The 14,258-nt window shown below is 39.6% G+C and overlaps 2 protein-coding genes across 4 annotated transcripts; both read right to left on the bottom strand.

The window, feature by feature from the left end:
• Positions 1-283: 283 nt before the first annotated feature.
• Positions 284-9,049, bottom strand: oscp1b (organic solute carrier partner 1b). The gene is made up of 10 exons (XM_058053199.1): positions 8,827-9,049; positions 7,922-8,076; positions 6,781-6,948; positions 6,574-6,654; positions 6,386-6,489; positions 4,758-4,886; positions 4,607-4,676; positions 4,393-4,535; positions 4,246-4,309; positions 284-3,065 (listed from the first exon to the last, which is right to left on the bottom strand). Exons 1-10 carry the CDS (start codon positions 8,936-8,938, stop codon positions 2,937-2,939), a joined length of 1,155 nt encoding a protein of 384 aa, XP_057909182.1. The 5' UTR covers positions 8,939-9,049; the 3' UTR covers positions 284-2,936.
• A 3,069-nt stretch (positions 9,050-12,118) lies between these two features.
• Positions 12,119-14,217, bottom strand: LOC131105437 (cornifelin homolog). Of its 3 annotated transcripts, XM_058053552.1 has the most exons (5): positions 14,175-14,217; positions 13,002-13,119; positions 12,776-12,901; positions 12,564-12,700; positions 12,119-12,380 (listed from the first exon to the last, which is right to left on the bottom strand). In XM_058053552.1, exons 2-5 carry the CDS (start codon positions 13,021-13,023, stop codon positions 12,282-12,284), a joined length of 384 nt encoding a protein of 127 aa, XP_057909535.1. In that variant the 5' UTR covers positions 13,024-13,119; positions 14,175-14,217; the 3' UTR covers positions 12,119-12,281. The 3 variants fall into 3 exon arrangements, with proteins under 3 accessions (XP_057909535.1, XP_057909537.1, XP_057909536.1); XM_058053554.1 differs by lacking the exon at positions 13,002-13,119 and having other exon boundaries at positions 14,175-14,196; XM_058053553.1 differs by lacking the exon at positions 14,175-14,217 and having other exon boundaries at positions 13,087-13,125.
• Positions 14,218-14,258: the final 41 nt, after the last annotated feature.

Genomic DNA, 14,258 nt, shown 5'->3' with positions numbered 1-14,258 from the left:
GTGAGCTGATTACTAATTGCCAAGAAGTGCTAAGAGTAAATAAGCTTTTTTTTCCGGCTGCGTTGCATTGTTGTAAAATGTTGCTGTGTTTCTTACTGTAAATGTCATTCAGCAACTATGACTACGAACACGCCATTTGGGTACAGTTGTACAAACACAGAACAAAGACTTAATACTCTATTTGTTTAGTATGACAAATTATTACAATGATAAAGACTGACTGGCACTCAATCTGCTCAGGCTCTTTAATGGGTTAACTATTTTCCCATAAGGTTACAATAGGTCATCTGTGCAAGTGTGAGGGTTATCATAAACTTCACATGTTCAATTCTATTATTCAATTCTATCAACACACACACTTATTAATATAGCCAATTCCGACATCAGTGAGCTAAAAATTCCAACCACAGCCACAAGAAAGAGCAATTTAAACGGCATGGACTTATTTAAGTCACATTGGTCTTCCTGTCTTGACTCAGCCCCCCCACGGCCACATGAAACAGTTGGCAGGCTATATAGCATCTGTAGTCTCTTGCATGACCACACCTTTTTAAAAGAGGAAATTAATTCATGCGTCACGCAGAAGCTATGGTAGCAGATAACATCCACTGAAAGCATTATTCAAATATGCAATGGTGCTTTTGTTTTGATTGTCTTTCAGGGTAGCTTTTCTAATTTGTATCTTCACTGCTTGGCCAAGGCCATTAAGATTACTTCAATACCTGCACATACAATCAGAGAATTATGTATTTTATTGTGATAATGCACCACCTTCATTATTTGGTATGCATGCTTAAGAACACTCAAAAAAACTTAAAATATCATTGGAAAATATAAAAGTTTCTAATTATTAATCAATTTATGGTGAATAAATGAAATAAATACCAAGTTAATGTGTTAATTTCCTACTAATTCCAAAATAAACAGCAATTATAGCAGAATAAAAATATTCAGCAATGTGTGTAAGTCTAGTTGTACTTCAAGATCAACAGCACCCTCTAGTGCCAATACAGTTATTAGTGTATCACCACTCAAATAACATGGGTCCAATATTTTGCAAATCAGAATTTTTAATATATTTCAACTGATAATTACACAGCATCATAATGCACAAATTTTCAGTTGGTTCTCTTTGTAACCATGTGTAAAGTACTATGAGATAACTGCTGTTGTGATTTGTCACTATATAAATAAAGTTGAATTGAAATTTAATATTTAAAAAATACATTCGGATGAATAAACTGTCATACACATATTTACATATTAAATAAGAGTTTCTGGGCTGCAAGTCCATCATGATTAAAATTTTACCTCTTAAAAGGGACCCATTATGCTTTTTCCACTTTAATAAATGTTATAAATGTTGTATGAATGTTGTAATCTTGTGTTAAACGATGCCAAAATTTCAGATAATGAGGTTTGCACATTTGGTCATGTTGAAGAGTCAGATGTGCAAGCTGTAAGCTATTTAATTTATCAGTGTCCGAAATATGTTTGTTTTGTGTACGTAAGCTGTTGTCTGTGTAGCATTATAGTGTTAATACAGGAAGTATCTTGCATGCAAATTACAAGATCACCAATGTATGTAGTTGCTAATAGCCTTTTTCACTACAATCTGTGGATCTACCAGTTTTTTAAACACCGTTTGTATCGCAAAACACGTTTAATGACTCAATTTACACTATTATTATCAAGTCTCATACCGCCAAAATTAAGAATATTGGCTTCGGCAGTAGTCCGGAAGTCCTCGGGAGTGATTGGGAATGTGACCAATCACAGCGGAGTAGGCGTGCTCAAAGGCGGGTCATGGGTGGAATAAATAAAAACAGACCATTTTGGAAAGCCTGAATAGGTGCCAATTGTGGAAGATCTAGAAAGCTTTCTGTGCAGGTTATGATGAGTATCTGCTCTATGGGAGTCCACAACTGAAAAATGAGCATAATACGTCCCTTTTAAGAGTCATCCCTGAGACACCACCACAAAGTGGACTTCTTTTCTACTACAGGGAAGCTAAAAACCACGTTTGTAAAGAGCACTTGGGTCCATTCCCTTGCACTGTGTCCTTTAAAATACAGAAGAGGTTAGCAAGAGTTTGATTCTTTAACATAAAATGATGGACTACAAACCTAAAAATGATGCGGCCAGCATCTCCTTCTTGAATGAATACCAAGAACACTGAAAATGCCTTGACTAATGGCAGAATCTTCTATAGCTGATGGATGACATTACTGGAGTTGCTGATTGGGAGTGAGTGAAAAAACATTGCACAGCTGCAAAATAAAAAAAAAAACCCCAACATTTTAGCTGTGGCTGTAGGTAACCTCCTAATGTAGTTTTTATGTATTCGCAGTATCACGAGTGGTTAACCTCCAGCAGTTTCATCTACCTCTGTATGTGCTTTAAAATGGTTCCCAGCTTGTTGGTGTTAGACCTGTCATTTGTAATGAACTCATTAGCAGTATTAATGCTCCCTACCGCTATTACAACGTTGGTCATGTTGCTGATGAGTTGTGCAATATCCTGCTTTTGAAAAAAAACTACTGTTTTCCTCTGACATTCTCATGCACTCCAAATCATCATTGAAGTTAAAAATTATGTTATATGAATTACCAATTTTCAGAAACAATAGTCTCTCCAATTATGGCCTGCTTCCAACTAACGTCTTTGAGGGAACTTAACAGCTCCAGCATTTACGGTATGCATGAGATGGGCAAAATGGTGCATGTCAAACTGCCAGTGTCTTATGACAGTGTATCTGCAAGTCTCTGCATACATTGTACCATACAGGCCTACACCTGTTTGGGGGAGGGGAGCACCTCAAGGTTTTCTGGTCTACACAGGTTGCAGCAACGTGTTGTGCTGATGTAGACAACAAAGCATCGCCATTGGGGACACCCTTAAGAGTGAATCTTCTGTGGGAAAGGGGGGCCAAGCGGTCACAGGCCATCCATCATGGCCAAGAGGTCGTCTCCTTTGCTGCTGGCACTTGGGGGTTGGTCCCGTGACGCCCGAGGCTCACTGAACTCGCCCATGATTTTGGCCAGCTCCGCATTGGCCGTTTGGTCCTGTGGAACAAAGAGTTGCCAATGAGGAATGTTTAATTATATGACGCTAGCCGACTTCTGAAGTTTGTCTAATGTTTTCCAAAGGAATGCAATGTCAAGTGAATTAATCTATTACAGGGTCAATCTGTTGCCTTTACAAAAGCCTGTGTTGGCATAAAAACAGTGTTTGGAACTATAATCACATAAAAATCAGTTGAACAGCATTGTCATTTTTCCTACAAAAATGGCAAAAAATGTGAATTAATGGAAGAGAGACAGATCTTAAAAATTTAGGTTTTGCCTCTGGAGTAATTTGGAGTGGTCTAAATCTTCCGGCTCCATCCATCAGTATACTATACCGCTTATCCTCATGAGAGTCGCGGGCGTATGCTGGAGCCTATCCTAGCTGACTTTGGGCGAGAGGCGGAGTACACCCTGGACTGGTCGCCAGCCAATCACAGGGCACATATAGACAAACAACCATTCACACTCACATTCATACCTATGGACAATTTGGAGTCGGGGGAGGAAATCTCCTTTTGTTTTTTTTTTCTCTTATTATTATGACTAATTGAGCAGCATTGACAGAGACTCGTGTACTGACGATTCCTCTCGTCCACTGCCGTTCCAATACTATGGGTATTAATTTGCATGTTTGACATCACTGGTAACCCTCTGTAGCGGCATCAAAGAAAAGAAAAGACAAAGAAAAAGCAAAACACATGGAGGGGGCAATCTTTTCAATAAATACTGAGCTCAGTCTTGCAAGTCACACAGTTAATAGTAATGGAATAGAGGGTTTGTCAAACTTTTAAGGCATTCAACTGAACAGGAAGCAACACTCTTACGATGGCAACAGTTTGACCCATAAATTGATTCACTCCATTATTTCCTATGGTAAAATTGTTCTGAGTTATCAGCAGACAGTAGGTCTTAATTTTTCATTTACAGTTGTTTGGAGACATGTTCTCTTGCAATTTAAAGCCAATGTGTCTGCAAACATTTAACCGGTATGTATACGTAGGCTCTTTATGCATGCTTTCCTATTTAGATGGAACTAAAAATCTCCTTTTAGCTCTCAAGATGGATTTTGCAAGTGATAAATGTGCTGCAAGGCACTGATGTTATTGATATTTTGATCTGTCCATCGATACTCAAAGAGTGGTTCCTAATCCCATTCTAGTTCTCTCAAAAGCTGTACCTTTGTAGCTTGGATGTTTATGAATCCATACGACAGCTCATCTGGTCTCGACATTAACGCCTCTCTGTGACAGCAAACAATTTGGAATAACTTGGAATAAATGACAGTACTTAATGATACACACACAAAAGAAGAAACAACACCCACTCTTCCTCCTCGTCGGTAGCAAAGAGGTTGACCCGGAAGTTACTGTCCAGATTCCCAGGTGGTTTCTGGACTTCTAAGCCTCCCATGAGCTTGGCTAAAAGATTGAGCTCCTCTTTGGCCAGCGGGTTGGGAGCAGTATTGACCTGGGTCAACACATCAAGCTTTAATACACCAACATAGCAACATATACCTTAAAAGAAAGAACCTCTTTCACCTTTGTGTGCTGAGCAGAGTTCTTCAGTGTACCTGACATGTGAGTTTCCACCGGACGGCACACGCTGTACCTGTATGTATGTGAGTCATGATCACAAACAATGGACGTTTTTTACAGGAAAGTCAGCATTGTGTGTTTGGGGAACTCTTACATGTTTGTGCCTAGTTTGGTGACCCTGTCTCCGAAAAGCTCACAGGATCCTTCACAGAGAGCAGCGGCATAGTTTCCACCGTTGTTGAACTGCAGCCTGCTTGACTCTTCGCCATTACAGCTGAACATCCTGAAATGTCCACATTCAATTAATACAGTTATAAATAACATTTCTCATTTATTAAGAAGTATATTGTACAACACAGCAGCAATATAAAAGAGCAGAGGATTAGTTAATTGGAAGCAGACGATAATTAGAAAGTATGGTATTTCTGAAATATCAAAACTCATTCTACGTAACACGTTTTATTACTTCAATAATGCTTTGGTGTGAATGGGAAAGTGGAAAGGAAAGCATAGCTCTGTCTCATAGCTCTATTAACAAGTACAGTTGTTCAGCTCCATTGTGCTTCTAACATTGGTCCCTCTATCCATCCATTTTCTACCGCTTATCCTCACGAGGGTCCGCGGGCATGCTGGAGCCTATCCCAGCTGTCTTCGGGCAAGAGGCAGGGTACACCCTGGACTGGTCACCAGCCAATCACAGGGCACATATAGACAAACAACCATTCACACTCACATTCATACCTATGGACAATTTGGAGTCACCAATTAACCTAGCATCTATGTTTTTGGAATGTGAGAGTGTGAGCGTAAGTTAGCTGATGCCCTGCGATTGGCTGGCGACCAGTCCAGGGTGCACCCCGCCTCTCGCCTGAAGCCAACCAGGATAGGCTCCAGCATACCCCCGCGACTGTAATGAGGATAAGTGGTATAGAAAATGGATGATGTCTCATCATCATAATAATAATAACAATACTCTAACTGAAACTCAACTCTGAGACGTCCGAAAGACATTTATTGAAGTATTATACACACAAGTATTATTTGTGTCTTGAATGGCTCATTTTCTCTAATTATAATTATATTGGGTAATATGAGGGTAAGGATGACTATAGGGGTGTTATTTCATGTTTACAGGGCTCTATGAAAAATGGTAAAATTTAGGGTAACAATATAATTACGGAAATAATAATAAAAGTCATACACCGGTTTTCTGTGTTCTAACTACAAAATTTTCCGTTTATGAACATTGAATCCTTTTTCACAGAAATGCACATATAGTGGTCGGGTCTGGAACCGAGCGTTCTGAGCCATCCCAAATTTCTTTCATGGCTCACTTCCAAACCCTCATTATCTGAAACTTTTGCATCGTTTAACATGTAAGTACAACATTCTAACAACACATATGTCAAGAAAGTGGAAAAAGCCTAACAGGCCCCCTTTAAGCATGTCCAAGACAAACCATTACAATTACTTGAAATTATACACATTGTTCTTTGTATTATCTGTCTCCTTTCTCTACAGCTTATCTATCTTACGCTATCCTAATTTCTTCATGTTGCATCCTCAGCAGGTCTTTTGCAAACAACCTTCCATTTAAAGATACCTCAACATACAACTTGTCTAAAGTTAGAATCCAAAGGCTAAGAAAGAAGAGTAATGCAATTAGTTTCACATGGGCCTACTTAAGCTTGAGATTACACTCTGAAGGTAGATGGTTGGGATCGTGAAATGTATTATAAGGTTCTGTTTACCAGGATAAGAATATTTAGGTGTTAACATCACCTTATCAAGCCTGGGGTTTGTGTGCCGTAGGGTACGGGGCCGCTGGTGGGAAGCACAAATCGACCGTTGGAGTTCTGCACTTTATCCTTGAGGAAAATAGACACCTGGCAAGGAACAACACAAAGTCTCATAAGCAAAACAAGACATGTGCTTGATGTGTTTTTTTTTCCAACCATGTTCAGACTCACTCTGATGTGCATATCCTGGAAGAAGATTAGAAGCGTTTGTCTAATCAGCTGGAATTCACCACTAAGTAACGGCGTGTACATCTGAAAAAGAGCAAATGACCGGACACTACTTTATACTACTTTTACTTTAAACCTAATTTGCTTCCAGACAGAACAACATCCTCCCACACCCAGCAATCTAATTTTATCGGGATAGTGACGTCACACCTCAATGATCTGCTGGTACGTCTCGTCCACTTGGCTCAAGATGCAAGGAGTGTCTTTGACAAATTCCTTGATTGCATCCATGTGGTTGAAGGACACCAGTAGGATATCCTTGGGGCGGGGACAGAGGAGCACCTGGTACTTGAAGGCCATGGTCATCAAGTCATAGAGCTGGAAGTAAAGCATGATGCAATTAGCAACCAGCCAGCAGAGGGAGCCAAATCAAATTATATCTAATATAGGCAATCAGTGTCAGATGCTGTAATGTAATTCAGATCTGATCCAGATTGGCCATTTGGTACAATTAAATGTAATTTTGGTGTGATTCTAATAAGTCTAATACATTTCCATTGATCATTTTTGTGTGATTTTGTTATTAACACATTCAACTATAAGAAGTTAATAAGAATATTTAATTCATTCAGATCTAGTATATGTTCTTTTAGTGTTTGTGAGCAGTGTAGTATTGTGTGGTGGTCACTACGTGTCACAAGCTCAACACATAATGCCAATTATCATCGCGGTGGTATGCTGGAGCCTATCCCAACTGATTTCAGGCCAGAGGCGGGGTACACCCTGGACTGGTTGCCAGCCAATCACAGGGCACCTATAGAAAAACAATCATTCACACTCACATTCATACCTATGGACAATTTGGAGTCGCAAATTAACCTGACGAGCATGTTTTTGGAATGTGGGAGTAAAACCGAAGCACCAGGAGAAAACCCACGCATTCACGGGGAGAACACAAAAGCAGAATCGAACCCAGGTCTTCCAAATCCCGTGACTCTGTGTAGCCAACATGCTAACCACTCATTGTTTGTTATCGTAATCCAGCTAAAACTCAACTCCAAACCATGTGTGATTTGAATAAAGCTTGCTATGAGTAAACATGGTCAAAATCAGTAATGTGAATGACAACTATGTGCATTTTCTTGCAATTTAAATGGAACTGAAAAATCCTTTTATCATGTTTGGAGACATACAATGATTATTATGATTTGATAGCACACACGTGTCTGTCATTTCTCATCAGATAAGTTTGCAATTTGTTGGGTTTCTGGGATCATATTACAGTGTTTCATTTTAGTATTAAAAGTATGCATGTTAAACGACTGAAGGTAACATATGATCAGCACACTACCTTGTCCATGCTGGCTTGGTTGAGCCTCATGATGGAGGCGTGTGCCAGCCTGTCAAAGACTGTGCGCAGTGCCTTCTTGGAGTAAAGCTCCTGCGGCTTGAAGAGCTCCTCCAGAAACTTTTTGTTGAACATAGTGGTGATGATATCATTCATAACTAGTCCAGGAGGAGGAAAGCACAAATACGGTTAGCAGAGGTACATGGCAAGCAGGTGGATAACAATTCTGAAGTGAAGAAGAAAGTGCTATGCGATTTCAGAATTAGAGATACAGTGGTTAAGGAGGTAGGGGTCGCTAGTTCAATCCTTGTTTCTGCCACACTACCTCTGGGCAGCTGTTGCCACCACCAGTTTGTGACTAAGGCTAGTGTCTCATAAAACAAAGTTATTTTTCCAATTTAAAAAATGTAAAACATTTCTAAATATAATACAAGACTGTGGGACTTGGTGCAAAACTTGTTTTTTTGTACAAAAATCAATGTCTGACACTTGCCTGGTACTTACAGCAGTTGAGTAAATAAACACCCCTGACTCCCTTATATGTGGAAATATATAGTGTAGTATATGTTTAAAAGCCTGACCGTCACCTTTTTCTTGAGGATACACAAGTTTTCCAAACAGTGAGCATCAAAGCTCTCTTTGAATTAGCAAAATATCCTGTATATAGTAAATTGTGCGTACAGTATAAGCGTGCACGCTATTGTAATAATACATCTCCTTCTAATAATACCTCCTTTAATGAATTAAAAAAAAAACGTGAATACACAGCGTCCACATTCATTACATCAAAATTCAAAAGTCTGCTAATCAACAGGTGTCATAATAAAGCGTTTCTATGAATGAAAGGTATGTTTACATGTTCATAGCAGTAGCATTGATTGTAAGTGTTGCTAAGCTAGCCAGCTAACCTTTCCTGGCTTTGTCAGCGGGGATATTTTGAGCTCGTAGCCGCTGGTCCAGGATATAAAGCATTTCTCCGCCGAGGTTTATAAAGAGCAAAGGTAGAGTCCGTGACGACATGTTTGAATCTGGAAGGTTTAACTTCTCTCTTGAAAAAGAGAGCTATCTTCAAATGCTGCTAGCTAGCTTTTGAGCGCTCGGTGACGTGATGATGGTTGCTAATGCCTCCACTGGTTGCCAGGCCACTGAGAAATCAGCCAATCAGGGCGCTCAACGTCATTCAAACGAAAGTTGAATCAGATCAGAAATATCGAACCGATTCAGTTTACATTCACATTAGCTAGATAGTCTGCGTAATAGTCATACATATTGTATGCCTTTCGATATATAGCTTTTCCTACATGTTTCTTTTTATTTACATGGAAAAAATTAGCTTTTATTCAATAACTCGAGTTGAGTAAGCAATGTCTTATGGTGATGGTGGAGTCGTTAGTTAAGGTACATTTGCACATTACATGTTAAAACTATAATATGCACAATATAATTGCATTAATTCAGTGGTTCCCAAACATTTTACATTCACGTACCCCTTCAGACATTTGATCTTAAGCCATGTACATTAATCTGAGCTTCACCTTCTGCATATTCATTTCATACCAAATTGAAGGCGATAGTTTAACAATCATGATAAAGCAGTATCTGTCCAAATTAATAATTGATGTCTGTTAGAAGTTGAACATTTTGTAACATTGTCTTATTGTTGTATGAGCAAGAAGTGCTTATTTTTGTAAATATCACCCACTGTCCCAACTCTATAAGAACCATTTAAGTGTATTTAAAATACAAAAAAACATACAACCAATGTTAACACCAATATAAATATATAAATATATATATATGAATATAGCAGCATGGCGGTTGAGTGGTTAGCGTGCAGACCTCACAGCTAGGAGACCAGGGTTCAATTCCACCGTCGGCCATCTCTGTGTGGAGTTTGCATGTTCTCCCCGTGCATGTGTGGGTTTTCTCTGGGTACTCCGGTTTCCTCCCACATTCCAAAAACATGCTAGGTTAATTGGCGACTCCAAATTGTCCATAGGTATGAATGTGAGTGTGAATGGTTGTTTGTCTATATGTGCCCTGTGATTGGCTGGCGACCAGCCCAGGGTGTACCCCGCCTCTCGCCCGAAGACAGCTGGGATAGGCTCCAGCACCCCCCGCGACCCTCGTGAGGAAAAGCGGTAGAAAATGAATGAATGAATATATAAATATATATATACACATATATATATATATATATATATATATATATATATATATATATATATATATATATATATATATATATATATATATATAAAAATCTTCAAGATTAAACACTCTTACTGCATAAAGTCATCATTCAAGCTTACTTACAGTGGTATGAATAAGTGTGGTACCCCTGATATTTTTCAAAATTTTCCTTGTTGTTGAGATCAGAAATTCCAGTTAAATACATCATATAGCAAACGAACACAGTGATAAAGGAGAAGTGAAATGAAGTTTATAGGATTTACAGAAAGTATGCAATAATTATTGAAACAAAAGTAGGCAGGTGCATAAATTTGGGGACCCTTGTTGTTTTATTGATTTGAATACCTTTAGGTTTAATTATTGGAACACAACATTTGTTTGGTTAGTTCACTGACCCTTGGCCTGCATACAGAAGTGAAGCCTATCATGAGAAGGTGGCCAATTGCAAGTTGTTCTCTTTGCATTTGAAGAGTAGCACCATGGTAGCCCCAAAAACAACTGCCACATCATGGTCTAGGGGCAGGATATAAAAGCTGGGTCAGAGATTTCAGCTGTCAGGTTCCGCTCTGAGGAGCATACTGAGGAAATGGAAAACCACAGGCACGCTTCTAGTGAAGTGGCAGTTAAATCTCAGATAAGTGGAGGCGAAGGATGGTGACGACAGTCAAACTCAACCAACAGACCAACTCCAAAGACCTACAACACGATCTTGGTGCAGATGGTGTCACTGTGCATCGTTCAACTATTCTACGGAAGAAGACTTTTCTGAGCTTGAGGTATGCTAGAGCAGTATTTTTCAACCTTTTTTGTTTTTTACGTTGGAAAAATTTTGCGGCACACCAATAACCAACATTATTTGCTTCTTTCAGTTTTTTCCTGATTACGGACTCGCCACAGCAGATCCTTTTGATCCGCATACTAATTTAACCAACAATGTTACAACATGTCACCACTACCGCTCACGTGCATCACTAAGTCTATTAGAGGAACGAGGCAATCAGCTACGTGTTGCCACACGGACGAATATTACATTGCTCTGTAAAAATATTTGCAGAAAATTATTAATACATGTTAATTAAATTAAAATTAATTAATTTAAAAAAGTGGGCGGCACAGCGGTCGAGTGGTTAGCACGCAGGCCTCACAGCTAGGAGACCAGGGTTCAATTCCACCCTTGGCCATCTCTGTGTGGAGTTTACAGGTTCTCCCCGTGCATGCGTGGGTTTTCTCCGGGTACTCCGGTTTCCTCCCACATTCCAAAAACATGCTAGGTTAATTGGTGACTCCAAATTGTCCATAGGTATGAATGTGGGAGGAAACCGGAGTACCCGGAGAAAACCCACGCATGCACGGGGAGAACATGCAAACTCCACACAGAGATGGCCGAGGAAGGAATTGAATCCGGGTCTTCTAGCTGTGAGGCCTGTGTGCTAACCACTTTATCACCGTGCAACCCTATGGACAATTTAGAGTCACCAATTAACCTAGCATGTTTTTGGAATGTGGGAGGAAACCGGAGTACCCGGAGAAAACCCACGCATGCACGGGGAGAACATGCAAACTCCACACAGAGATGGCTGAGGGTGGAATTGAACTCGGGTCTCCTAGCTGTGATGTCTGCTAACCACTTGATCGCCGTGCAGCCATTCCAAAAACATGCTAGGTTAATTGGCGACTCCAAATTGTCCATAGGTATGAATGTGAGTGTGAATGGTTGTTTGTCTATATGTGCCCTGTGATTGGCTGGCAACCAGTCCAGGGTGTACCCTGCCTCTCGCCCGATGAGAGCTGGGATAGGCTCCAGCACCCCCGCGACCCTTGTGAGGAAAAAGGGGTAGAAAATTAATGAATGAATGAATTTAAAAAAGTGATATTGAATAATTCCTGATGGTTGTTGAAAATCACTTGAGCACATTTGGACAGACTTTTGAGTAAAACATTGTATGTGTCAAGGTTACAAGAGTCAGTTCAAATTCACTTAAATCCAAATTTAATAATAATCCTGATTACACATTTGGCAACAATATAATACCAATTCATGGTCAGATTCTCAAATTATATCCAATTAAGTTAAAAGTACAGTCATGAGAATGCCAAGTTTAATACAGATTTGATCGATAGTGAAAGCTAAGCTGCTAAAAACAAACAATGGACATAAACAGTGGATCTTTTAAACTTCTCCATTTCGGATGCGTATTTCTCTGGCCATCCTGCACAATTCACACATCCCGCAGAAAAAGGACATGAGGGCGTCGTTGCAAACTGTTCCCTGTGAACGGACACACAATTTAACGACAAAATCTAAAACAACATGACAGCCATACATCTGAGGAAGTGTGATGCAGGTTAGCTTTCTTAACAATTCCACTCTTGCTAAATGATGTGGGTTCTTTTCACAAGAGTTCCTGAAATCAAAGGAACCAAAGGATGTTAACACATAACTTCCACAAACCTCGATGCCATACGTGAGCCTCATGTGAGTCCTCATGGCCGTTAAGCCTCCGGGGACAAAACCCAAGCAGCAGTGCTCTCCGTACTTGTTTGCTGTGTAGCAGGCCAATCCGGTGGGGCAAATGCAGCCAAAAGCACCTGAGCCCAGAAAGGACAATATGTTATTGCATGGCAAGTATGTTTAAAATATGTCTTAAATGAGTATAAGCTTACAAATCAACAAATCACTGCAACAGGAGCAGAGGCCTGTGCTCCACTGTCCCGTGTGCACATTGGTTCCATAGCTGCCGGCACCTGGTTGGTTGGTCACCACTGGGTTTGACATGTGGCCTGCTGGTTCTGATGTTTCAAAGCAGTCTAGTTAGGAACACTGACACTATTCTTTACGGCAGACTACAAAATTAAAGTATTTTATTTATTTGACAGAGAAAAAAGCAACCTGAATCTGAATCTTGCCACATCTTGTAAATCCCACTTAAGAGGTAGATAATATGCCTAAAACAGGGGTCTCAAATTCAATTTACCTGGGGGCCACTGGAGCTAGGGTCTGGGCGAGGCTGGGCCGCATCAGGTTTTCCAAAAAAAAAACAAAAAAAAAACGCATTTATTAAAAACAGAAAAATATACAAACTTTTTCAGTGCTTTGGTTCCAATTTTCTACAATAAAAGCTCTGATAAAACATTCCACTGTTCTCAAATATCTTAATTTTTTTCTGCACAAAATAAGATGAAAAATAAATAAACAAATCAAGAATAAAGAAAATCAATCAATCAGTAATAAATAAATATTGTAATAATAATAAAACGGCAAATAATAAAAATTTAAGAAACCACATACGTATAGTTGGTGGGTGGACAAATTATTTTTTTCAGATTAAAATGAACAAAGCATTATTAGAGCCCTGTAGACATGACAAAACACGACTATAGTCACATTTATACTCTTTTTATTTACAACATATTGCGCAACTGCAGGGTCTTGAGACACATGCTAACTCGCAAACTAGAGAGCTAGCGGCCTAAACGGTAGCCTTCAAGTTATTTCCTTTAAACTTAAAAAGCCAAAAACTTACCACTTCCACACGGATAGGGAGGATAACTATTAACAGTTATTTAACCTTTAACATGAACATTAATCAAACGTAATAATTTTTTCTGGGTACATGATACCATACAGCATCCATATCAAACTTGCGCGGGCCGCACTAACATTAAACTTTCATATCAAGGCGGGGGCCTCAAACTAGTGTCCTGCGGACCACATTTGGCCCGCGGGCCGCATGTTTGAGACCCCTGGCCTAAAAGATGAAGCCTGGTGTTATTCACTCAGTTACCCCTCCTGCAAACGTTTTTCATTATATTTTAACAACTGGCTCCTTAAACCTCATCAATGTGTTTTTACCACCTTCAGTTATGTTTGCCATATAATAAATGTGCTACCATCCCCTTGGACTAGAAATAATAAGCTTCGAAGGACTTTTGTGCATGTCAATCTACAGGAAGAAGTACTACAGTACAATCAAGCATCATGCCACAGTGTTTACTATTATGCATTCTTGTCTTAACTTAAACGGAATATTCTGCACAATTAAGCACGAAAACAGTCACTTACCAGAAGAGCGTCAGTCTGCGCTGGTCCTGATCAAGACTGATGAGGTTCTCGCCACACAGGAAGTAGAAACATAGGTTGTGAAAC

This window comes from Doryrhamphus excisus, chromosome 17, assembly GCF_030265055.1.
Source record: "Doryrhamphus excisus isolate RoL2022-K1 chromosome 17, RoL_Dexc_1.0, whole genome shotgun sequence".
Lineage (NCBI taxonomy): Eukaryota > Metazoa > Chordata > Actinopteri > Syngnathiformes > Syngnathidae > Doryrhamphus > Doryrhamphus excisus.
Note: the sequence above shows the minus strand (reverse complement) of the source record. Positions and strands in the feature narration are given on the sequence as shown.

Coding starts and splice junctions, on each gene's coding strand:
- LOC131105437 (XM_058053552.1), bottom strand. CDS start 13,023: ATGTGGCAAGATTCAGATTCAG. Junction 12,902..13,001: donor GTGGCAAGATTCAGATTCAG/GTTGCTTTTTTC, acceptor TTGAAACATCAG/AACCAGCAGGCCACATGTCA. Junction 12,381..12,563: donor GGCTCACGTATGGCATCGAG/GTTTGTGGAAGT, acceptor GTCCGTTCACAG/GGAACAGTTTGCAACGACGC.
- oscp1b (XM_058053199.1), bottom strand. CDS start 8,938: ATGTCGTCACGGACTCTACCTTTGCTCTTTATAAACCTCGGCGGAGAA. Junction 8,077..8,826: donor CGCTGACAAAGCCAGGAAAG/GTTAGCTGGCTA, acceptor CTCCTGGACTAG/TTATGAATGATATCATCACC. Junction 6,490..6,573: donor TCCAGGATATGCACATCAGA/GTGAGTCTGAAC, acceptor GTTCCTTGCCAG/GTGTCTATTTTCCTCAAGGA.